Consider the following 26,597-nt stretch of genomic DNA (forward strand, 5'->3'; position numbering starts at 1 on the left):
CGTGCATCCGTTTCAAAACCTGTTTTATGGGGAGATGCACAAGGTTGATAGTAGCCTACCCAAGCAGTTTCAGCCAATTCCGATGCACGGTTTCTGAGAAATTGATCTCTGAAATCTTCATCCATTTTCCATTTTTCTCGAAATTTGTGCATCCATTGATCACGATTTTGCTATGGGAGGTGCATCATGATGATAGGAACATGCTCAAAAATTTTCACATCGATCCGGTTTACCGTTTGGGAGCAATGGCGAAAACAAGTTCTGGCCCGGTGAAAATTCAACAGCAGCAGCTTGAACGTGCAGATTTGAACATGGAAACAAATGCCTGGAGCTTAGATCTAGCCAGAGGACACCTGCAGAAGAAAAAACAACCAAAAAATCAGCAGCCATGCCACATGCAATCACAAAAACAAATGCATGCAGCAAATGAAGGATCTCAGCACTTCACAGCAACCACACACGACTTGCAGGTACGTGACTAAACTCATTCCTCTATTTGCATGAATGTAATTCGTAAACAGCATGAGCAATGAGATGGTTGGGATTAAAAAAATTGGTGGCCAGCTAACTGGCCACCCTCGTCTAGTTCGAACAGCGCTTGGTGGGGGAAATCAACACGTGTGCTCAGCCATCTCAAGAAGAAAGTTGAAAACAGGTAGTGGTGGTTGTTTAAAATCCAACGCAATTGATGGAAGTAAATACAGGGAGAGAACTACAGTTCATAATTACACTACAGTGGGGACCAATGGTTTGCATGGGGCCAACGTGCACTTAGCCAACTCACCCTCCAATGAGTGGAAGCCTCCATAAACAGCCAATCGAACTCATCCTTGAAATGCTCTCACCATTCGTTGATTAATTTGCATTTGCAACATTCTTAGCTGAAATTGCAGTTCAAGTCTACCTGGCCGGCATGAATATCATTACCAGAGTTGTTGTGGACGAAGGAATGAGTCATTTTGTTTTCGTAGCTTACACCCTGGCTGTTGCTACAGTAGTTATTTCTCCTTTTGTTTTTTTCTTGAAAGAAACCAACGCCCTACAAAGACCTGTGCCATCTTCTGGCAGATCTTTGTGCTTGCACTAGCTGGGTAAGACCACTCTATTTTAGAATTTCTACTTTGCTGGCCTAGATTACACCTCCGCTACATTTGCTTCTGCAACGTCAAACCTGGTTCCTATTGTCACATTTGGGATGGCCACACCTTTTAGACAGAAGAAAGTTGATATCAGGAGTAAATATGGCCAAGCCAAAGTTGTAGGAACCATTATATGTGTGGGTGGTGCAATGATTATGACCTTCTACAAGGGCCTTGTTCTCATTAGGCTCAATAGGGTTCTTCATAACACATGGCTACTTGGAGCACTGATGCTGTTTGCCAACTGTTTATTTTGGTCTGGATGGCTTACCTTTCAGGCTCCAGTTGTTAAGAAATATCCAACAGAAATTTCATTAACAGCTCTCACGATGCTGCAAGGAACTCTACAGTGCACTATGGTGGATTTAATTTTTGAGCCAAAGGCCTCTGCTTGGAGGCTAAAGTGGGACATTCAGCTTCTCAGCATCATATACTCTGTGAGCACCGCATCTTCGTTTTAATAATGTGCAGAAATTCTTAACATCATCATTGATCATATTGGCCCATAATATGCAGGGAGTATTATGCTTTGCATTTTCCTTCTTTGTACAGACTTACTGTATCCGTCTGAAGGGACCTGTCTTTGCTGCAATGTTCAATCCAACTTCAACCATAATTGTTGCAGTATTGCAACAGCTAATACTTCATGTGAAGTATTATCTGGGAAGTCTGCTAGGAGCAATTCTAGTAATAGAAGGACTGTATATTGTACTATGGGGCAAGGAAAATGATGACAAGTTGGTGACAAGCCCAGAAAAGCACAGCCCTGCAGATGTATCCAACAACATCAGTGATTGGAACATTGGCATTAAACCAAGCTGCCAAAACAGAGGGGGACAAAACCACACTAACACCCAGGGAGAAAAGACTACAGAGTAGAATGGAAAGGACTGAAAAAGTCCACATCAGTGAGGGCACCTCTAAGGTAGCCACAGCCAAGCTGAAAGGAAAATCACCCACAGCCAAGCAGGATACAGTGGTGCTGTCTGTTTCTACAGGAAGCCAGAACTCAGCTACAGGACTTTCTACAGGAAGTTCTGTATTTTTACCAGAAACATCCTGTAGAAGACTTTGGGTAGGCTAGAATCAATTATGGAGAGGGATTTGAAGCTTGAAGTTTGTTGAGGAGGCATGCAACCACTCTTTTCTTCCATCCTCCACTGGTTTCATCTCCTTTCATATGATTGCATATACTTTCACACTCATACCAAGGCTGAGAATTCACTAGGAAAAGGAGCAGGCAGTGGGAAGAAGCAAAGAGAAAAGCATGGTTTCATGACAGAGAAGAGGACATCACTTCAGAAGCTTGGCATGACAAGGAGGCCACCAGGGCCATCAAAGATGAGGAGAGAGATTGGTTGCTCAGAGGATGAGCAACACTTTCAGTAGGGGGGTGATGATGAGCCCCCAAAATGGATAATTATTTGGGCTCATTCAACCTCCTAATTTGACTTAATCCACCATTCTCATTATTTTATTGCATGTTTTTTATTATATTTATGCTAATAGAGTGAATTTGGTTAGTCATTATACCAACAAGTCTAATGGGTGCTTTGTGTAGCCTTTTTGGTCAACTTGGAGACAAAATTGAAGGTCCTAATGAGCACTTGGCAGCCAAATTCGTGGGAGAACAAGGAAGAGGATTTGTAGGAAGGTGTCCCCTTCATTTATGGGCCCTTACCTCGAATTCTCCACCATCATCTCGGAGTTCAAAGGCCACCAAATCAATGAGCACAAGGGCAGCCAAGCAAGTCAAGTAGGACTGCTGTTAACTACAAGTTTTGGGCAGCCGAATCCCAAAATTTTAGGAGGACTTTTGGGGTCCTCAATTTGTATAAATAAGAAGGCTTAGGGCCTCATTTGGGTTAGCTAGTGGTTAGTCATTTTGTAGCCAATCGTTAGTCATTTTGTAGGCAGAAGTTAGCTAGTTTGTAGTTCAATTTTTAGGCAATAGATTAGCTTTGCTTTTAGCTCATTTTCAAGTTCTCCTTGTGGACAGTTTTGATGTAACTCTTATTTTCTTGCTCAATAAAGATGAATCCAGATTTGCACCAGCTCTAGATCTCTCATAGGAGGCTATAGCTCTTGGGGTTGGGCCCATCTCAAGCACCCAATACCTCCTTTGATTATCTTTATGTGTTTTCGCTGCATTCTTAGAATAAAATCTGTTATTTAGATCTAAATCTTGTTTTGTTATTTAGTTTGATTTTTTGATGAGTAAAATAGCTTTTCATGCTCAGATTTATTTGATAGGTTGTTAATGGAAAAAGCTTGAAGAAAAGGGCGAACAAACATCTGTGGTTTCACCTCTCCCTCAGTGGGATCAGGAGTTGGGACTAGGATGACTTTGCTGCCCACAAAAACATTGACTTTGCTTTGCCATGCAATCATTAGTGTTTGGTTTTCATTTGCAGAAGTTGGTTACATGTTTAGATCTTTGAATGCTTCATTGCACAGTTAATATACATGGTTTCCTTGCAAATAAAGCTATTGTCCATTCTTGTTACTGTTAGCTAGATCATATTAGGGTAGCATAACTAGATCTTTGTTTTCTCGCATGCCTTTGTTGGTTCAGTTGGAAACACAAATTGCAGAGCACCTGTACCACTTCTTTGTCTACCCAAACTCCCTCAAACCCATCTTCTCCATCTCCTAACTTGGTTTCTTGCCTCACGTTTCCATACTGCCCTCATAACCCTACCTTTTGTGCAGCATTACTTCAGCCTTCTTGGAACAAGTCCAGCCATCTACACCTTCTCCTCAACCCCATACTCCAAGTCTTGAACTCCCCTACACCCCTCTTTAACCTCCATACTCATTCCTCCACCTTTTTCCCTCCATCCATGCTCCAAAATCCCATTTCGAAACATCCTGTAGAAGAATTACAGAACATCCTGTAGAAATCATGAACATCCTGTAGAACCCCTGCAGACTTCCTGTAGAAGCTCACGAATGAGGTTTCTTGATAGCCAAACTCTGTGAAACTCTCTGGAAGGGTGTTAGGGACTCCTTGGACCCTCTCTGAAACTTCCCGACCTCTTCCAATCATTTCTCCTCCTTGATCCACCTCTGCACAGTCAGGAACAGTTAAAAGCACATGCATGATAATTCCAACAACTTAATCAAAAATACAAAAAGATGCTTTCTTCAGATAGTGATAACTTAGACACATGCATTTTACCTTCATAGAAGTAATGTCATCTCTTTCAGTAGTTTGCATGCTCTCCTTTGCATCAGTAGGACTAACTGGTAGAATTAGGGTTTGCTAGGGTTTGCGTTCCTTTTTGGCTTTCATTTTCTTTTCGCAATTAGATTAGCTTCCTTCGAGTTAGATTTCATCCATCAATTAAAAAGACTCTTCTAAGAGCTCATAGAAGTTGGCTTAAACTCCTAGTGGACTTGTGCCAGCTGACCAAGTGACAGCTGCGGCAAGAGCTAGTACTTGTGCATACAACATCGTCACTTCCAAGTTTGTTACGAACTACCGGGTTGATAAAATTAAGGAAGGGAGTTCCAGGAGTTGTAGCATTATCGCTACAATACTGGGGCTCACCACCGGTCTTGGGCTTTTATCACCCTTGAAAGATTTAAGGACGGAGAGTAATTCTTCCTCAGTGATACAACTGTAAAAAGAATCATTTGATGCTTGATCAAACATTTTTATCTAGTGCTCAATCCCCCAGATGAGATCTTCAGCAGCAATGTTGTCATTGTGCTCATATGCCTCTTTGAAATGACTGATCGCAACATTTGAGATATCCTTCTATGATTGGATATGGTTTCCAACATTGTCCTGAATCCCCTATATAGAATTTTTGCTGCGTCTCTGGTTTGCAAAACGATGGAAAAATTTTGTATTTTTGTCACCCTCCTTTATCCAAATAGCCCAGCTCTTAAGGCTTCTTCAAAATCTAAGAGCTTCTTCCTTTTTATTTGTAACTCCAGAATGTGTGACTGAGTAGCTTCTAGAAGATTGCTCATGGCCATCAATGGGAGGAGGAGGTCCAGTTCACTTTGAATGTCATTAATCTCTTTTTTCATGATTTGGCTTTTTCTCTTTTTCCATATTTTCACTTCTCTACGGAGAGTCTCCAGTTTGTCTATTATATGATCCATAGGGGTGGCAACAGAATCCCCCACATGGCACCATGTATCCCTTACCAGAGAATTAAATTCCAAATCTTCCAGCCATGTTCTGTTAAATTTAAATGGCATGCCCAGACGCAGCATCGACTTTTTCCAGACAAGTGTAATAGGCCTATGATTAGATAAAAAATTAATGATAATTTCCATCTACACGTCCCCAAAACGATCTATCAACTGTTCATGCATTAGGAAACGATCAAGTCTCTTGGCGACATATGCCTCCCTAGTGCGTCCATTGTCCCAAGTGGGTGCCATTTCCTCCGGGCAAATGTCCACAAAGTTGTATGGTAGAAGAGCATCACGGAACATACCCGCCAAGGGGTCAATCTTTCTGATATGACCCCAAACTTCCTCCAGGGAAAAGGTGTAGTTTAGATCACCAGAAATGATGAGGGAGGCGAGCTCCATTATACCAGAAGAAAACAAATGGTTCCAGAAAATAGACCTATCTCTATATGGAGCATAGGTATTTAGAATATGAATATGACCGCCCATACCGCGGACATGGCCTTCAAGGAGAATGCCAGCGAAACATATGTAATCTTTGAAAATGACCCATCTAGGGTCCCAAATAGCCACTAAACCACCAGAGAGACCCACAGCTACAATAGCTATCATGTGCCATTCCGAGAGCATTTTCCAGAAATACTCTATAACCTGTGGAACAAAGTGCATGGATTATTGCAAGAGAATGATATGGGGGTGGAGAGAGGCGAAGAGACTCTTGAGGGCCCAATATTTCGGGTCAGCACCCAAACCCCGGATATTTAATGACAGAATGAAATTCATGGAGGCACTTGCTCGGGCAGCCATGCTCTAAGGGCCCATGAGGGTGGATGTCAGCATTAGGCACATCAACCAAAAAATGATCCAATGGGGAGGAAGGAGGATGAGGCCTAGGACATCCTTGAAAATGCCTACTTCTACGATTTTGCTTCCGCCTGACAATGATGTTACCAATACAAGTAAGTCTGATGTGAGGAGTAGGAGAGCTAGATGGCTTGTGGATGGTAAGGGTCCTCAGGTCCAAATATTTTATGCTAGGAAGAAAGTCGAGTTCACTACCCACTGAGTTGGTAGTTGATCACAGTGACAAGTTGGTCAGAGTGACACTTGTCCTAAGTCCTTTGATACGATTAGTGAAAAGGGAGGACGAAGAATATGGTCTGTATGTGATGTAGGAGGTGGACGGAATTTCGAGTAATGGGTATGGAGTTGAGGAAGGTGGCGGGGCATCGAGGTCAGGTTGGATTGAACCCAGAGAGTGTTTTCTAGATAGTAAAAAAGGACTAGAAGGGGCCAGAAAATCTTGCTTGGGTGAAGAAATAGGAGAGGAAGGAGCCAGAATGGGAGATGAACCATTTAGTGAAGATTCAAATATATGAGAGCCGGGAGGATAGGAATTAAGAGGAATACCTATATGCTGACGAGTGAAAGTAACCTGTCAAAAATAATGTGTAGGTCGGTCACCCCCATGTTGGGATTTTGAATATGCACCAGAGAAAGGCCTGCCATGTAATCATCCTCCCAATCAACATGGGCATTGTGCTAATAGATGTCCAGTATGGTGACAGAAAGAGCACCGGAAAGGAATTCCCTAGAAGTCCAGTCTTTGGCAAAGATGTGTTTCACCCCAAAACAAATAAATATGATCTAGAAAGTCGCCATGGTATTCATTTTCAATCAGGATTCAAGCTGCCCGCTTGTCCAGAGCTTCCAAGGAGTGTGGGTCAACATAAACGAATTTTCAAATTGCATTTCCAATATCCATAAGAACTTGTTTCATCCAAAGCTCAATTGGCATACCTGGTAATTTCACCCAAATGAGTTTATTTTGGGCATGTTATGGAGAGAATTGTATCTGATATACCAGTAGTGAAGCGCAAGGAAGCTCTTCCCATTTATCCAAGGCACAGATTTAATTTTTTCCAAGTCTTCCTCGCTAAGGAAATGGAAACTATACCAGCCTTTGAGGAGCCTTACAATAGTCGGCATGTAACCTACCAATGTTTTCCACTTCTTCTCAACCATTTCTATCCCTCATATCTAGGTCAAACATTTCCATGAAGTACCACCTTCTAACTAGGGCACACATTTGTAGATTGGAAACCCTATTTGATAAAATAACATTATCCAAAGATAATGCAAGTGGTGGGGAGGAGGTTTTAATATAATGCTTCTTGTGCTTTGAACATCAACCCCGTGTAGCTTGTGCACAACCTTGCGAGAAGTGGGATGCATGGTCGCCATCTAGAGGGTGGTCCTCTCCCAAAATATTGTGCCAAGTATCTAAGGAATGTGGGCCACCCAAGCAAACAACATCAGTGGGTTCAAAGAGGAGTGACTCAGCCTCCATCGTGGCCCAGACGAGGGCCTCGTTGGCCGATGAGTCGGAGAACTGATCAGCCATATAGCCCAGAGCACAAAAAGACACCAATCATTTCTTGAAGAGACGTCTCACAATAATAAATGAAAACAGATAGGCAGGTAGCTGAGAAAGGAAATAAAATAGGTCCAGAAATAACCGTGATCTCCTTGTGGGCAGAGAGGAATGTTCATGAGGCAGAGGACATGGGTGGAGAATAAACCCGCGTGATGTCAAGATTGAAACACGCTGTCAGAAATCCATCCAAATCGGGTAAAAAGGCCAATGTTGACACGGGTAATAAAACCAAATATAAAGGGCGATGTACAAGAATCCTGGAGCACATGGGAAAGTGTCTTGCATATAGGTGTTGGCTATGGGATGTGCTCACAAAATTGATTGCCACCAACACTTGTCGAAAAAAACCACCCATCGAAGAGAGGGTCAATTTTGGTAGTAGGAAAAAGAATCCGACGAGAGAAACACAACCAAGTGGCCAATCTAGGCAGGAACAAACTAGGAGATACAAAAAGATAACAGGTGCCTAGCTACAACCATAGCAACACCAATAACAAGCATGAAAGGACATATAGAAATCACAAATCCTAAAACCTAAGTTTTTACAATGCCGAGTGATATAGCAATAGCAGGGTCAACGTTCTCGGAAAGTAGAAAATATGTTAATGAGCAAACCAGGTTCTACCTTTGAGAAGAGAGCCGACCAGGAAGCTCCAAAAGAATCAGGCCTGGTGAGCATTAAAATGAAGTCGCAGAGGGTGGAGGTGTGTATAATATATATAGATGAGAATATAGATAGAAATTGCAAAGATAAGTATAATATGATAGTGTACAGAGAGCAATAGGCAATATATAAACATGTTATTTGAACTAGCAGCTAGTATATGAAGACAATGATATATAGAGAGATACCATGCTAGTACTGGACCCCTACAACGAATTAAGACCACCACAGGGTATCTGAAAACATACCTTAATGGCTGTAGGGCAGAGCCGTTGAAAGAAAAGCTGAAAAATCTCCACCTATATACAGTTTGAGATAGAGACCAGTAATCCAAACCTCTATCGTTTTCCCCCTTTACTGGATCCTCGACTTAGGGCTACTCCCTATGCGCCCCTTAGATCTTTGGTTGTTCTGTCAACTCCCTCGTTGACTTACCTGAGATTAGAATCTCCATAATATTTACTAGTGTTAGCCAAGTTCGACCGTGGGTGCTACAAAATTCATTCCGGCCAGCATGTGGAGTGATCTTCTTGTCTCTGCTTAATAGTTTGTTCAATGAACGAAGATGAATGCCAGGGGATTTGAGCGGCTTCCAAACAGAGAAAATGCATGCTTATATTAACTGTATTCTTGTTCCATCATGTTGTTTTCCAGAAGTAAATACAACACTGGGGATTTAAAAACACTATTGATCATATGACATCAATCTAAAACTGGTCTACAAGCTTTGAAAATTGGAATTGATTTGACAGTTTTAGGAAGTGAAAAATTATCTCATGGTGGGAGATTTTGGTTCCACAAAGCTTTGATATTTGATTTATTTATTTAGATTCTTTCATTATGAATGAGACACATTTCGAATAATTTTATTTATTTAATGTAAATTATTTGGTAAAAAAATAATCAATATAGATATATAAATTCAGGTGGGAATTTAGATGAATTTTACTTTACTAAATGTTTAATAGTATATTAATGTTAATGTAAATTTAAATAAAGAGATGGATTTAAAAGTAAAAGAGAGAACTTTATTATCATAGAAAAGGTTTGATTTAATGATAAAATGTTGAGGAAATTTTCATCATTGAGTAATGTTTAATTTCGTTGATGGTTGTTGTTAGGGCCTAAGTTGGGCCTGCCTCTAATCAAGGCAAGGTGACATTCTCATTGCACCATTTTTGATGTTTATATCACAAATAATCCAATGTAATGGAGGAGTTGGTAGAGGGTTGAGCAGTGGGTCAAGGCTTCAAAGAAACCAGGACAATAGAAAAAAAACCAAGATTTGGAGTTTCCACTTGGGCGCATTGGTTTTGCACAAGGATGGCTTGGTGAACAGGTGCCATGAAGGTTGTGACACGACCAACCATCCCAAATTTCCCAAGTGAGGAAGAACCAAGGTGGGTGAGAGTGCACATGAGCTCACGGGTGGCACGGGTGCCACAAAGGCGTGGCATGACTAAGAAGCACAGCGCCAACAACAAGTCCCAACAAGTTGACCAGAGTTCCAATGGATCTAATGCAAGGTGAATTTGGTGTGGTTGGACCAACAAGGGTTGATGAACATGGAACGAGTTGGACATTGTAGGTCCCCCCAAATCAAAGTAGTGTTGTGGAAGAGATGCTCGTAGAGACAAGATGACCTAATTGAATGGAAGGGTCATAAGGCATAAGCTAACCAAAAGGGGTGAAGTCGCATATATATAAAGGACACACACGATGGATGGGGAGAAGAACAACACATCAAATATATAAGTCAAGGGACAATGGGAAAGTCGTAAGGTGAAGAGGAGTAGCCAAGCATTAAAAGGCAAAGATAAGTCAAGGTAACAAAACCAAGAGCAAGGGAGCTCAAGTGAGTTTGCACTTGGTAGACAAACCAAGCGAGTCGAGAAGGAACTAAAGGGAGACACGAGTAGGGTAGAGATGACTCATTGGGTCAGTTAAGCTGAGCAGGACAGGTTTCTAGGAAAGTAATAGTTGTGTTGGCTTACTTGTTCTATTAAGGGTTAAGCCTTTGTATTGGACCCTCGTATAAAGAAGTTTTACATTGTTTAATAAAAGTAGAAGGTTGAAGGGTTGTTTCATGCAAATTGTGTATTGTGATGATGATGTTGTTAATAATGTAAATTATTTACATTTATTGCACATGAATGTAGTTAATTGAAGTATTGTGACAATAATTTAAAATATTATGGGAAAAGTAATGAAAACTTCAATTACAATAGGGAATTTGCTAGATAATATAGTACTTGTTATTTGATCATATTTTTATTCTTGGTCTATAGTAGTAATTTAAGTTAATTGTTATTAATCTTATCACTTATTATCTAGTCATATATTTTAGTCATGGACTAAATTAGTCATTTAAGTTAGTCACTTTTAGTTTGTTCACTTATTATCTGGTCATATATTTATCCCTAGACTAAATTAGTCATTTAAGTTAGTCATTTTTAGTTCGGTCACTTAAAATTTCTGAAATTTAGTAGTAATTCACTTGAAATAATTGCGGTGACTAACGTTTTTAGTCACCTAGTCACTAATTTCATCATTTTCTACTAGTGTTACCCAGATGATATTGTTAAAGTAGTAAACATGTTACATGGAAAAACATAAACAAGTGAATCATTGTATGGGAGTTCACCAAGGGCTATTGCTTATGTTTCAAAAGGCTAATTCCAAATTTCATGTATTCTTTTCTATTGTTCAATGAATAAATCAAATATAAATATTTGAATAAAACTTTTGTTTTTGATGATGTCTATTTTGCTTGATGTCATATCATTGATTATAATCTTGTACATGCTGATGCTCCTTCGTGTATTCTTGATGCAACTTTGAGTAGAGTTATGTGATTAACTTTACTTGGAGAAATACTTGTAGTCTTATTTTGGATGGGGTTGATTATGTATGTACAAAGTCTATTTTCTTTCATTTTTTATTTCAACGTAGCTCTGCGAGTTCATAAATAAATGGACATTTCTAATCTTAGTGCTAGTACATTTGTAGTGTTAAATATGAAAACATATGTTATACAATTGCAAGGGGAAGATGGGGACTCTTTTTTGTATTCAATATTTTCAATTGGAAGAGCTTCAAAACATGTGGTTGATTAAAGTAAATGGTTTTTCACCATAGTTTTCCATTAATATTCCTTTTCGTTATCATGTATTCAAGCCTTAATGTTATTCTTAAGAAAAAAAAAACTTAAAAAAACATAAATATAAATACAATACAATTTTCTCAAAACATACACGCTTTTCTAATTCGATGTACATTTCACACTACTTAGTACTTGTCTATATATGATATTTAATATTACAAAATAAAAATATATTTCAAAAAAAAAAACAAAAACAAAAACAAAAACAAAAACACTACATTTTCCAATTTAACAATCCTATTGATGTACCTTTGCACCTTTTTGGGGCAACTGCTAGTTTTGAATACACCATAATTCTAACTAGAAGTGAAAATACTCTCTTTATCTCAAAAGAGATGATAGAAGAAATTGAAGTTATGAGAAAATTTCCATGTGAAGATTATTTTGATTACTTATGAGGAAAGTTTCATGTGCACATTATGGTGATTACTTGCGAACAACTTAACTAATTATTAAAATAAATGTATTAATTATTATTAAAATAAGTTATTGGAATAATATCTTTATTTATATATGACTTTTAAATAAGAAATTTTTATATAATAATTATGCAGAACAATGTTGTTAGAACTTGATTGTTCATCTAATTGGTAGAGTCCAAAAAGGTGAAGTTGACTATTAAGAGAAAACAAATTAATAAAAAAATGGGTAAACCAATAAATAAATGAATATACAAAAAAAAAACTTATATATTCATGTGATCCATATCAATCCAAAGCATTCTATAAAAATATGTACAATTTGTGATATATAGTAAGTAAGGGTGCATCTAACCAAAGTAACACTGAGTGCAATCTCTCATTGAAACGATAATATTGATCATAATACAATAAATACCTTCATACCACCAAAATAGTTTTTATATTTGGAGCTTCCTGATCATCAATATCACCCCCTAAGTATTAAAATAAGATAAAGAAAACTAAACATGTCAAATCTATATTCTTTTGAGTGATAGGTGCATTTTTACTAGGTTCATGACATAGGAGTTCAACAATCAATGTCATAAACATTGAGGTACATAAAGATCTTAATCCCCTTAAATAAATGCTACTTCCATACTCAATCCCATACATGACATACTCTAATGGAAACATTTCAATTCCCCCAATCCTTAATGAAAACAATTAAGTATATTGAATTTTAAGTGAGACCTACAATTATATTTTCTCCGTATGAAATCGCATGAGTTCAAAACCACTCTCAAGCATACTTAACTAATGGAAATGTTAAAAATTTATGTAAAATGATGAAAATGAAGAATAAAGAAGAACATGAAAATTAATTGCACAAACATTATTAGGGAATATGGTCAAATACTTGTTTTTCCCACTCATAACTTATCTCTTTTCTCAAAAAAATTCTTTCAAACATTCCTTGGTAGCATTGCAAGAAATGAGTTGGTTATGTCAAAAAATACAATTAAGGTATGGAACAAGATGATTTTAGTCTATGATAGCAATTGGGACCAATTTTCCCTTAAAAATAGCGAGACTAGAAATTTCAAGCGAGTCTAATCAAATTCTTATAACAATATCTAAGAGGAATGTAGTCATAAACATATGTGTTGGAGTCCAAATATTATCTACAATGAAACTTGAGGGGGATGATATTGAATCTATAATAGATCTCGTATCTCATCCAATTTTCGGATACATTACATTATGGAATGAAATTTGGAATTTCTTTCCTTTTATTTCATTTTAGGTGGTAGAAAGAATCTTGTATTATAGTAGCACTTGGTTTATTGATGATTATAGATATGTTTTCACCACTATATATTATTATTTTTATTTATTTTTTATTTTTTTATTCTTGTGAAGTGCATCCTCATTATCATCTATCTCAAATTAGACTTTCAAACAGAGCTTCCACCATGGCAGAGTGAGAAAAAGAGCTATGGTGTCAATGTGATGAAGCACCAACTAGAAAGACTGGTGATGAAGGACATTGTGAATTTAAAAATGAAAATTTTTATCATCAATTGATGAGAGCACCTTCATCCACTTATCCCTTAATGGAATGATCCCCGTGAGTTTTGAGTGAATGCACCTATAATGCGTACCTCACTTTTCTACTACAAAGATCCTCCAACATGAACAAATGATGAACTTGAGGGTTTGACTCTACTACCCATATGTAAACATTGTTGCACCAAGATTCCATCTATTTTCCTCTTTCTTCCAGTCATGCATGGAATGTGTTGACCATAATGAGCTCATGGGATGGGCTACCACGATATTTGTTTATTGATGTTGAGGGTGCCTCCAGCTGACATAGCTCATTTTTCTAACTCGTGATTCCTTTAATGTAGGGCTCTAAGAACTTTATAAGGCTTACCTATGGAGAGAATTGTACTCTTTAAAATTATTATTTCAAAAATTAAAGGTAATTTGCTTTATGAATGTAGGAATACTATGTAAATAATTAATTACTAACTATGAATCACCCATGACAATGAGGGAGGAAATATTTAGTGAAGAAGACAACTTAGGTCCTTGCAAGGGTGAAAAATTGATCTTGGTTATTGGAAACATGCTCTAGGTTAGAGGTAAAATACTAAACATTAAGTCCTGTAAGGAAAAAAAAGAAGACATTAAAAAAAAAACACAAAACAAAACAACCAACATTCACACTACCACTAAAAATTAAGTTACAAAATTTTTACAGAAAATATTTTTAGTATTGTCCATGGGGTCTTGGATAAACGGTGATTGGGTGCTATTTTAAGACACTCCTTTATGTGAATTCACTAGTTGAATTCCCCGCTCTGATCATGGTGATATATTAGACATGATGAAGATCTAATATAAATCAACATATATATCTCAATAACAATATTTCTTAACAAAAATATATTTTTCACTATCTAATTTTCCCCTCCTCTACCATATTTGATACTTAATAACATACTAAACTATAAATGTCATAATAATACTCTAAAAAAAAATTATAATGATGTAAATCAACATATATATCTTAATAACAATATTTCTTAACAAAAATATAATTTTCACTATATAATTTTCCCTCTTCTACCATATTTAATACTTATATAACATACTAAACTCTAAATCTCATCATAATACTCTTAATATATATTTGTGTGAGAGACAAAAATGAATATAACTTTTCATTTAAAATATCGACTCATATTGCTAAACATATAGATTTGTTGACAAATTTTTTTATTTAATTTACTTATATAAATAATTATATTTAATGAATTTATTATTAATTATATTAATATTTTATTTCTATATGGTTTAAATTTGTAACTACTATATCCATAAAATATTTGTATTGGGTAGATCCATCAAAAGGAATCACTTCTTACCTCATTTTAAAAGTGTAGAGAAAATTGAAGGAATGATTTCTCATAACAACTCTACAAACTAATTTTATTTTTCACTAATTTTAATTTTAATTATAAATAATTATATTAATAAATATAAAATGTAGGACACCAAAATTTTTGAAAGTTTTAAATTTATAATATTAATTTAAAAAAAATATAGTACATTTAATTGATAATATTAATTTAAAATAAACGAAATATATTTTCAATAAAATAGATATCTATGTTTTATTTTCTTTAATATTATAACGTTACGTGCGTTATTGTAAATTATTAATTTAGTGGTGAATTTTTTATAATTTAGTCTTCAAAATACTTAATAATTTTAAATATTTTATGAACTTTAAATAGAAAACTTTCTCAAAAATATTATTTATATATTTTTTAATATATAGAATTAAAAAATAAAAATTAATATATAAAATTAAAAAATAAAGGTTGATGGTGGTGGTCTACTGAAACAAAAGTTTGTTTTATTAGACTTAAGAAATGAATTATTTAGTTTGACTTAAGATTTTATTCCTATGCCCAAAAAGCTTGGAGAGAAGCCTCCTGAGCTCACTATAATTTTGAAATCATAAGAGGCTAAAAAGGTCAGTATTGCAACAAAGATTATGACAGTGAGATCTAATGTGGTTATACATGGGGCACTCTAAAAAGAAGTGATTTTCATCCTCGATGTTCATATTCTCACAAAGATGGCAAATCCTTTCCATCCATAGTGATCCTTTCCATCTATAGTGTTTTAGGAATTGCCCAACCACTCATTTATATATCTATATCTATACACACACACATATATAATTAATGTTTATTCTATATTTTGTTAAGATAGTTTTTAACATGAAATCACTTATGTATATATATATATATATATATAATTAATTAAAACATTTACCAATTATATAATAAAATAAAAATTAACAAAATAAATAATATTCTAAACATTCAATTAGCGTAATTATTTCGTTAAATAATTTAATTATGATAATATATAATATTATTGAAATTATAAAAAATATAGATGTTCAAAAAAATAATTTACAATATTTAAAAATTTCTTTAATATATTAGTTTATTATTTTGTTAGATATTTTACCAATCTATCTATTGAATTATCACCTAGTTATAATATTTACACTCATATAGTATACACATTCTGTATCTAATGAAAAGTGAGGTGGTTAAGGAACTTAAATAATATCATTCTATATCTTATGAAAAGTGAAATGGGTAAGAAACTTAGATTCCCAAACTTTGACATAGGAATTTGTACTTTCCTCCATTCGAACTGAGCAATTGACGATGGCTCCTTTACTCTTTGCATGTAGAGAATAGATATATAATTATGTAATATATGTCAATTTATACTTGTTTTTATGATTAAATATTTTGAAGTAAAATTTTGAAGTCTTTATTTTTTATGAGTTAATAATTTATATTTATATATATATATATATATATATATATATATATATATATGATCCCGAGAAATCAATAATGAGGAGGTTTCGTATTTATAAGATATGAAGTTACAATTTTTGTCACTAAAGCTTCTATATGTTTACCTATGTCTTTTTAGTAGGCACAAGTGAATTTGGGAGATTTGAACTTTGAACTATTTGACAGATAAGACTTCATTTTTATGGTCATCCCCAACTGAGATATTCCTTCATGACTATTTTTCCTTAAATATATTCTATTAATTAAATTTTGTATTTTAATTCATCTTGTCTTTAATTGCGCCGAGAGGTGTTGTCTAGCCTAGTATGGAAGAGATGTTGTAATGTCCTCTCTTATCTTGTTAAACATTTTGACTTAGCAAAATTACATAAAAATAAAAAGTAAAAGGATCACATGTAGTGGACGGTGATAAATGGGCCATCTTGTTGTGATAATGTTTATTCTATGGTAAGGTCCACCATAAAAGGTCCTCAACCATGTCAACCTGAATAGTAAACTTTCTCGACTCTGGTAAAGTCATGTTGTTAAGATGTTGAATGATGCCATGATAGTATCCATAAAAGTTACTAAACTCTCTTAGCTCGTGGGGATGATAGTAGGAATGATTATTCTCAATTATTTTATAATTTTGGACATTATAAAAGTGGGGAAATTGAGGAAATCCAGAATCCCCCATTATTTGTAGAAGCTCAAAATGATTTTTTGGAAGGGAATTGAGGAAAATACTTCAGTAGCAGTCGTCAATCATGTCAAGTAATGATAATTCCTTTGAACACATTTATATAGTTACTAGGGTTTTTTTCCTCGAAGCAAGTAGCTTAGTCAAGGTAGTTTATACATGGGGGAGGAGTTGTCAGATAACTATGTAGAATTAAGTAAATAATTCTTTGGTTGTAGGTGCCATTGTTGTTGGTTTCGGTGTAGCCTATGCTGGTGCCAATTGCTCCAATTATTTGTCGAATGTTTCTTTGAAGGTTATTAAGAAATATTGGGTGTTACTTCTAGTTCTCTTTATGTTAAATGTTTCTTAACATTGGTCACTGTAAGAAAAACGAAGGAGGCAGAAGATCTTGCATTTTTCATAGTCAGTGGATGAATTTTTTCATTATCGTGTAAGCCAAGAGTATGGTGACTATGGATTTCGATCCCTATTCCTGATTGGCGGTGCCTTCGTTTGATGTTAGAGATAATAGGTGGTGGGACTTCATCATATTCAAATTTACAAAGGAGTTAATTGAGTGGGTGGGAGTTGGTGAAGGAGGTTGGTTCTCTTCTAAACATATGTACAAGCCATTTATGGAAGGCCTCCATTAGAAGTTTGGAATCTACCTGAAGGATTTTCTTCAGGATTGTCTACCAGTGTCAGATAGATCACTCTTCCATTGATCATCGTCATTACTAACTTTGTTGGTTTGTAAGCTAGACCCTCTTTATGGGAATTTATTGATATCTCAACCAACCAGATTCAGAAAATATATTTTCTTTATTGGGCCATTGAGACCTGAAACTCTAGCCATATTATGAATGTATGAAGCTTCTTTCTGAAGGATTTTGGATTTTTCTTATTTCTCCTTATCACCGTCGAGGAGATGGAGTCTAATATCGATAAAATATTTGGGGGCATAGAGGGCCAACGTGTGCATGGGTGGTCAATTAGGATGGGCAAAGGAATTAGAATCAATGGTGAATTCATTTTTAAAACCTTGATGTGGACTACCTCTGACTTGACTACTACCTTTGGTATGTGACCTCATGGAGCACTAGGATTGCTCTATTGGACGGTCCTAATAAACATGGGTGGTTATTTGTAGGTCATCTATTGGTAAGTAATATAATGGTCTCCTACACCATTAGCACTATTGCCTTAAGATCTGTGAAATATGTAAATGATACTCCTGTTTTATCAGTTAGGGGGTGGTGTTTCACCTGATCTTGTTGATTTGTAATTTTCGCTGGTCAGAATAGCATGTTCCAGGTAATCCAAAAATATATAATACATTACATCATTGATCAATAACATTTCTAATTTGGATGGCCTAATTGATGTTACTATTGCAGTGGAAAAAAAATGTGAATAGGAGGAGTGGATATTCCATTCTTCTACCACCTCCTCCTTCTTAGAACCCTTTGCCTAAGGCTTCAAATGTGGTTATCACCAAAGGGAAGATAAGAAAGGAGTAGAATTCAAGTTCTCCCACACGTGAAGGAAAGAAATTGATCAAAGTAGATGAGGAAGTCCAAAAACGTATTCTCAATGTGGATGTACTAAGAGGATGTTGTGAGGCTAAAAGAGAGAGTATTGGTGGGTAAATGGGAATATATAAAATTTGTGGGGATCAAATCAAGGAATGGGTCAACATGTGTTGGTCACTCATCTTACAAAATAAATATAGGGCCAAGGTAAGTGTAATTATTAATGGTTGGTTTAGTTTCCACTTCCTAGACATTAAGGATGTTGAAAAAATTACTTCTCTCCCATGGGTGAAGGTCATAGGTTTTCTCTGTCTCTAGGGATGGTATATGGGTTTCGACTTGATCAAAGAGGTTCCAAAAAGGAAGATTATATAGGAAAGACTTCCTTGCCTCCCTCTGGAAGTCTGGTCAAAGAAGGAAATGCCAAAAATTTCCAATAAGATTGACAAGATATTTTATGTGGATGAGGGTATTACAGACTCTTAGATAACAGAGCTACATGGTTTTTGTTTAAGGTAGATTATTCTATGGGATTCTCTGCAATTTTTGACATATCGTGTGTCCCTTTTTCCATCCATCAAAAGGTGGACTTCATGGGCATTCCATTTAGGTGTATGGAATATCATAAAACATGACTCTTGATTGCAACATGCCCTATGTGTCTGAGTGGTCACCATCCTAAATTAGAGAGGCAAGTAGCATTTTTGGACCGTGATCTTGTAAGAAAAGGTTTCACTATAGAAAATGATGTTACCTCTGCAATACATGAATTTCGTGTCCCATGAGATGGTAATGTGAGGGCTATGTGTTCTCTTGTGAACATTCATACGATCCATGACGTGGTGATTTCCATAAATCATAAGACGAATCAGCATTTAGTTCTTGATTTTTGGGGTAAGAAAGGCACATGTTTGTCGACTAATCCCTCTATCACTCGTTCCAACCTGAAATAAGTGGTACAATCATTAGAGAAATTTTGAGATAAAAATGGGCCTGAAAATAAAAATGTATAACCAAAATCAAATTATAAGAACCAATAGGATTCAAAAGGATGATGTTAACCATGGGGGCTGATTCACCTTTTTTGAGTATAATGGTAAAATGATGAAAGGTAAAAAATAAAAATAAAAACTATTTTTTCAACTGCTATTTTCAACGTATATCCACACATTTTTACTTGAATTTCGAGCAGGAGCAATCATTGGATACTAAGATTAATTTTTCATCTAAGGATTACCCATGTTGCATATTTTCAATGGACCCTCCTACATGAAAAATGAGAAATACATGAAAAAACATGATTGCAATCATGTTTTTTCATATATTTCTCACTTTTTGTGTAACATGGTTCATAAAAAGTATGAAACATGGGTACTCCTTGGACGAGGAATTAAATTCCACATCCAATGAGTGCTCCTACTCTAAATTTGAGTAAAATTTTGGGAATATAAGTTGAAAATACGAATTGAAAAGGTAGTTTTTCTTTTTTTCTTCCAAAATTTGATGAGGTAATCCAGTTTTATTTTATTATTTCCAATATTATTTTATAATATTCCTTAGGAGGCCCATTTTAGACCTCAACATTTATCTAATGAATAATAAAGTGACGAAGACCATTTTAATGCCACCTTCTCAATTGGTTGACCAGTTAGAGATATCTTCATCCACCTTGTTGATGGATAAGGATCTAGTTTCCAGAGACCATGATGGATCTTTGTCTTTAGAACCTCTAGCAATCAATAAGTCCTTACTTTCAAAATAAAATTCACTTGATAATCTTGATTGGCAGAAGAATCTATCATCACATAAGAAGAAGGGCATAAAGTACAAGAAATTTTTGTCATGTACAGGAGTTGAAAATGATCTCAAATTTTTCTTTTATAAATATATAGAGGAGGATCTTTATACTCCATTCAATCTTTGCCCCTCTAATGGCATCATCAACAAAAATACCTCTTCTAAAATGTGGGTCCTTAAAGGTGGTAAACCCATTTATATGCCTAGATAATGAATATCATATTCGTTAATATTCGGGGATTGGGATAAACCTTAAACAAAATGTCCCTACATAATATTATATTCACAAAAATCCCTCGGTTGTACTCATGCAAGAAACAATGTTTGAGAAGGAAATTTTTATGGAATTTCTCTCGAATATATGCCCTGCATGGATGGTTTTTGTAAAAAGTGCATATGGGAAATCTAGAGAATTGGAGGCCATGTGGAACCCCAATTTGTTTTCGATAAATTATACAAATCAAAGGAATGCATAATTTTGAATGGATATAATAGGGGATCGTGCTCTAGGATTTGAATAGTCAATATATATGCCCTTACTCCTGTTATCACCCCAAGAAACTCTCGTAGGTTATATCTCAGAGATGCTCGGGAACATTACAAACTCAACAAAATGTTGGAAATGGATTAATGGAAGGAATTATGCACATTCAAGCCAGATAACCACTTCTACTATGCTTAACTCCAGACATGGGTGAACACCCTTAGATTACAAGGCTTTAGACCACCAATTATTCACAGTTTGAGGATTAAGTGAACATGGAGAATACCGACCACTCCAGCAGATGCACAAGACCATGTCATGGTCGGCTGCAACCAGTAAAGGGGTCTGGAAATCTATTTCATAATGCACAGACAGGATGATAGCTCTCTGGCACTAAGTAAACAGAAACCTGCATAACACCTTCAATGATACATACTAGACTTCAACACAGAGGTGGGATGATAGCCCCTCTAATGCTAAACATCAAGATCACATGAAAAATGCATAACAAGCATAGCCTAGAACAGAGTAGATATGGAAAGTGAGCAATTAGTAGCAAAAGAAGCTTGTATTAGCTGAAAATGAAGACCAGATGTTGCAAGTATCACAATAGTTACAGTCTCTAGAAGTTGAACGTTACATCAAAACTACAACCATCAACCCTCATCACCTCTTGTTTCTAGGTATATGTAGAGGTTAATTACAAAAATGCTCTACTATCCTATACGTGGAGGGGTCATAATTGACCACCAACCACATTAACTACCTAAAATGGGCCTCTACTACGATCTGCTGCTTCAATGAATGAATTTGACATTCTCTGGTACTTAGTTGTACTCCTTGAGTAGGTGGAATGTCGTATGGAAGAAGTTTCATAATTAGTAAATGTGTTTATCTACTCGAGGTTATCCTTCTTATCCTTCGGTCGTACTGCTCTTGAATGCAGAGGTTGAGGATTAACTGTGCAGAGTGTTGAATACTAGCCGCCTTCTTCCTTCAGATGCATGGGACAAGCCAAAGACACGAAAACTGCATGGGGAATGAATGGAGGGTAGGGAATAAATGTTATCTGTTGGATCACATGGATGGACGGTGGAGTCTATCGGTGGGAGACATTGGGAGGAAGCGAGGCGGAGTGGTTTTGGCGGTGGGCAGTATTTATCGCACCGCCTCTGGGTCTTGGGTGGTAATCGTATAGAGGAGCGCGATCACAATTAGCGGGTGACGCGTGGTAGATGGGACTAGCGGCAAACCACTTTCCACGCGAGTTAATGCGTGGGCATGTTACGGGCATGGGAGGTGTGAATGTTGTTGGATCGCAGTGGGGGTTGATCGAACAGCACGGATGCGATCACACGGATTTACGTGGATGTGACGGGAAAGGGCGGTGCAAAGCACGCGGTCGTGTGATCGCGGTCACATGACATTTAAACTTAGTGCCCGAGGAGCTAAAGAAATACAGATTTGTGCTAAATGTTGGAGTAAAACAGGGATAGCATGGGTTATGGAGTTATAAGGAAAATGAAGTAGAAGAGGAAACAAACTGCTGCAAGCCCCTTGTAAGCATAACCAGCACTGCAAGGCCTATTTTTTATCCATCGAATGTTGTAGAATATAGCAGAGCTAACACTGGCTCCTTTTGGGGATGAAATCCTCCCTGTGAGGTCTCAAGAACTTGCAAATCAATGCCTTTCCAATGAAAACAAATTAGCAAAATTCCTAGTGTTCCATTGGGCATGGAGTCTGACTGAACCTACGCTAAGACTGATAAAATCAAATATTTACAACTTTAAGGCCAAAAGACCTTAAATCACATAAATTTTCAGAAAACACCCATTAACTGGGCCATCAAAAACTGCCTCTCCTCCCATACTTTTCAGTATGAAGGTGTTGTTCCCTTGACTCTGAGAAATGATAAAAGGCCCTGTCCAGAAAGCATCAAACTTCCCATGGTTGCCTTTCTTTTCTTTCAGTGCATCCCACTTTAGAACCAAGTCTCCAACCTAAAAATTATCTGCTTTTGTCCCTTTGTCAAAAGCTTCCTTGATCTTTTTCTGATGTGCTGTAGCCTTTTCAACCAGCTGTTCTCGGATTTGATGTACCAAATCAGTGATCCTTCATGCCATGTCTTCTTCCTCATTATGTTCTGGTTGCAAGAACTTTGCCACAGGGAGATTTAACTGAATTGGAAATATAGCCTTAGTGCCATACACCAGCTTGAATGGAGAATTCGCTGTGGATTTCTTAATGGTCACTCTGTCAGCCCACAGTGCATACTTGAGCTTAGAATCCCAATTTTTTTTGTTGTCCTCCAGCAGCTTCTTAATTATTCTTATCAGGATTTTATTAGAGGATTCTGCTAGACCATTGCCTTGAGGATAATATGAGGTGGAATGAACCAGTTTAGTACCCATTGAATTGCACATATCCACAAATTCTTTTGCTCTGAAGGTTGCTGCATTGTCTGTGACTAATTTATGTGGACAACCAAATCTGGTAAATATATTCTCTGTCAAAAACTTCATGACCACATTATGATCAGCCTTCCTAGTAGGGATTGCTTCCATCCACTTAGTAAAATAATCGGTGGCTACTAATATCGATCTGTGTTGGCCACTGGAATGTGGATTGATCTCTCCAATGAAATCCAAGCCCCACTGTTGAAAATGTCCTTTTGCATGTATGGGTTTTAAGGGCAGGGACTTCAATTTTTGTTTCTCTTCAAATTTTTGCACCTATCACAAGATTTAACAAATGAAAATACATTAGAAAATAAGGAGGGCCAATAATATCCAGCTCTGAGGATTTTATGGGATGTAGTCTTCTAATAATGGTGCCCTCCACACATGCTGGAACAAAATTGTTGCATGACTTCTATAGATTTTTCTTTGTCCAGACACCTCAAAAGCACTCCAGATAGGTCCCTCCAATAGAGGAAAATTTCATTAATGCAATATTTAGCTACCCTAAGCTTTATAGTTATGGCTTGACTTGTGCTTAAACTTGGAGAGATTTCTAGCTTCTGTAAGAATTTAACTATTGCATAATACTAATCACAAGAAGCTAGATTTTCGGCCAGTGTCTGATTCTTTTCTGGTTCAGTTGTTTCTTCTTCTTCTACCTGACCATTTTCTGTAATTGTGCTCATGAAATGTATGTCCAATGTTCTGTAGTTTTCTTCAACCAATAACTTGGCAAGACCCTAACCTTTGACCAGTTTGGTGGGATTTAATTCTATATTATATTCAATCAACTTTGGAATCCATTTAGCCCTTCTCCCATCAGCATCAGGTTGTGTTAATACATCTTTTATTGTAGTAGAGGGCACATATGAAATTATCTTGGAATGTAGAACGTAAACTCTGAAAGCTTTCAAAGATTTGATAAGACCGTATACTTGTTTTTCAATGATATCATACCTCAGCTCAACATCCCTTAATGCTTTGCTGAAAAATGCCACTGGATGCTCTGAGCCTTCTTCATCTGCTTGCAATAACATTTCTGCAAGGGTGTCTTCAGAGGAAAATGAAAATATATGGAACTCCTTGCTATAATCTGGACTGCTTAGAGTGGGAGCTTCCATAATGGATTTTTTAATAGACTCAAACAATTGTCTTATTGCATCAGTCCATCTGATTTCTGAGCCCTTCTTCAACATGGAGGTAATATGCTTCATATGTTCTACAAAATTTCGTATAAACCTCCTTACGTAATTAATCTTACCTAAAAAAGATTGGATGTCCTTCTTTGATCTTGGGACAACCAAAGTCTGTATTGCTTTTACTCTTTCTGGGTAAATTTGGACACCTGCAGCAGAAACAACATGTCCTAACAGCTTACCTTCTTCTAAAGTGAATTGTGATTTTTTAGGATTGACTGAAATCCCAAACCTTTGCACTTCAGGAACACCTTTTTCAAATGTTGCAAACGGTCAAAATGGCTGCTAGAGTATACTGTTATATCATCAAAGTAGATAAGGAAAAACTTATCCTTTTCTCCCACAAATGTTGTATCCATAGCTCTCTGAAAGGTAGTTCCAGCATTCATCAACCCAAAAGGCATCTTGGAATACATAAAGGTGCCCCAAGGAGTGGTGAATGCAGTCTTCTCTTGGTCATTTGGATGCACAACAACCTGATTAAAACCTGAAAATCCATCCAGGAAAGACATTACTTTGGCTCCTGAGACTTTCTGCAGCAAATGCTCCATCTTGGGTAGAGGCTTGTTGTCTTTCTTAGAGCATTTGTCTAAGTTTCTGAAATCAACACATAGTCTGATTTCTCCACTTTTCTTCCTCACCACTACTAGGTTGGCTACCCACTTGGAATATTTAAGACGGACTATGATCTTGGCAGCCAGCAACTTTTTAATTTCAATTTCGATTAGAGGGAGGAGCATAGGATTTATTGGTCTCAGTTTCTGCTTGAAAGGAATGGTATCCTTCTCCAGAGGGATTTTATGCTGAATAATCTTTTTATCATAGGTTTTCAGGTCACTATATTCCTAGGCAAACACATCAGCAAATTGCTTCATTAGATTGCAGTATTTAGAACATTGATCAGTAGATAGATGAGAAGAAAGATTTATGTATCTAGGCTCACTTGGACTCCCTATATCATGCTTATAGACTGCAGATTGGTCTTCTTTATGGGCAGCCTTGTAAGGCACATCATTTTGGTCAAACAACCTTTCTAGAGGAATTAAACCCTTAGGAATATGATTGCTGGGAAGCTGGACAATGCTATCTTTTCCAATTTTATTTCTAAGTTGGGATTTGGGGCTTTCTTCTAAGGCCTCATTTTCTTGGTCAATTTTCATTTTGGAAAATTCATCAATAAGTTGTAGAAACCTATTTAATTCATCATCATCTTCAAAAACTTTCCAATGCTGGACATTATCCGGTAAGGATGGTCTGTATTTCATTTGGACTTCATCAACTAGTCTGGGAGGCATGGGAGGAATAAAAAGACTAGCAGAAACAGCAAGGGAATCAGCAAGCTAATTTTTGGCTCTAGGGATATATGAAATACAGAAATTATCAAAAGAATCTTTGAGTCTCCATCATCTATGTACGATTTCAGCCTTGGGTGCTTTGCTTGAAATGTTTTATTTACTTGCTCAATGATCAAATCACCATCTCCAAACACCTTTATGTTCCTGATTCCTCTGTCTTTTGCTGCATTAAGGCCCAATATCAGAGCCTAATATTCTGTTATATTGTTCGTGACTTGAAAATCCAGCTTGAAAGACAGATGTGTGCTTTCTTGTTTTGGAGATACCGGCACCACCCCTACTACTGTAGTCTCCCTGAAACATGCTCCACCAAAGAACATCTCCCAAACCTGACTTCCTTGCTCTTCCCTGGCCTGATTTGTTGGTTTCTTGATTTTCATTGAGGCCTTCTAAGATTCTTCTATTTGGAGAATACATGCTCCAAAATTAGTGTCCACAACATATATGGGATGATTAGTAGGATTATTCTCGTCACTAATGATGTATGCCAGTTGTGCTTCTCTATACAATCTCCTGCTTTCTCCTCCAAAGACTGGGATAGTGGCATAAGATAGATCATTTTGTAATGTCCCACTTAGTCTCTTAATCCATCCTCTGGACAGCAGCATTCCAAACTTGGGAGGGACATCTGCTACCACAATATCCATCATCATACTCTTCATGGGCAGCTGAGTTAAGGTAATGGCCAGGTCTTTGATTAATCCTAGGCATGTCACTTTCCTTGAATCAAAAG

General features: G+C 36.6%; 1 protein-coding gene across 1 annotated transcript; it reads left to right on the forward strand.

The window, feature by feature from the left end:
• Nucleotides 1–245: 245 nt before the first annotated feature.
• Nucleotides 246–5,311, forward strand: LOC149195813 (protein WALLS ARE THIN 1-like). The gene is made up of 4 exons (XM_089408030.1): nt 246–470; nt 1,112–1,576; nt 1,692–1,913; nt 5,270–5,311. Exons 1-4 carry the CDS (start codon nt 246–248, stop codon nt 5,309–5,311), a joined length of 954 nt encoding a protein of 317 aa, XP_089264156.1.
• Nucleotides 5,312–26,597: the final 21,286 nt, after the last annotated feature.

The sequence above is a fragment of the Pinus tabuliformis genome, chromosome 2_2 (genome assembly GCF_031772625.1).
Source record: "Pinus tabuliformis cultivar Carrire ecotype Pingquan chromosome 2_2, CPIR1, whole genome shotgun sequence".
Lineage (NCBI taxonomy): Eukaryota > Viridiplantae > Streptophyta > Pinopsida > Pinales > Pinaceae > Pinus > Pinus tabuliformis.

Bases quoted from the DNA above. Each gene is read 5' to 3' on its own strand.
- LOC149195813 (XM_089408030.1), top strand. From the start codon at position 246: ATGGCGAAAACAAGTTCTGGCCCGGTGAAAATTCAACAGCAGCAGCTT. The intron at 471-1,111 runs GTACGTGACTAA...ACTCTATTTTAG, and splicing joins CAACCACACACGACTTGCAG to AATTTCTACTTTGCTGGCCT. The intron at 1,577-1,691 runs GTGAGCACCGCA...TTCTTTGTACAG, and splicing joins TTCTCAGCATCATATACTCT to ACTTACTGTATCCGTCTGAA.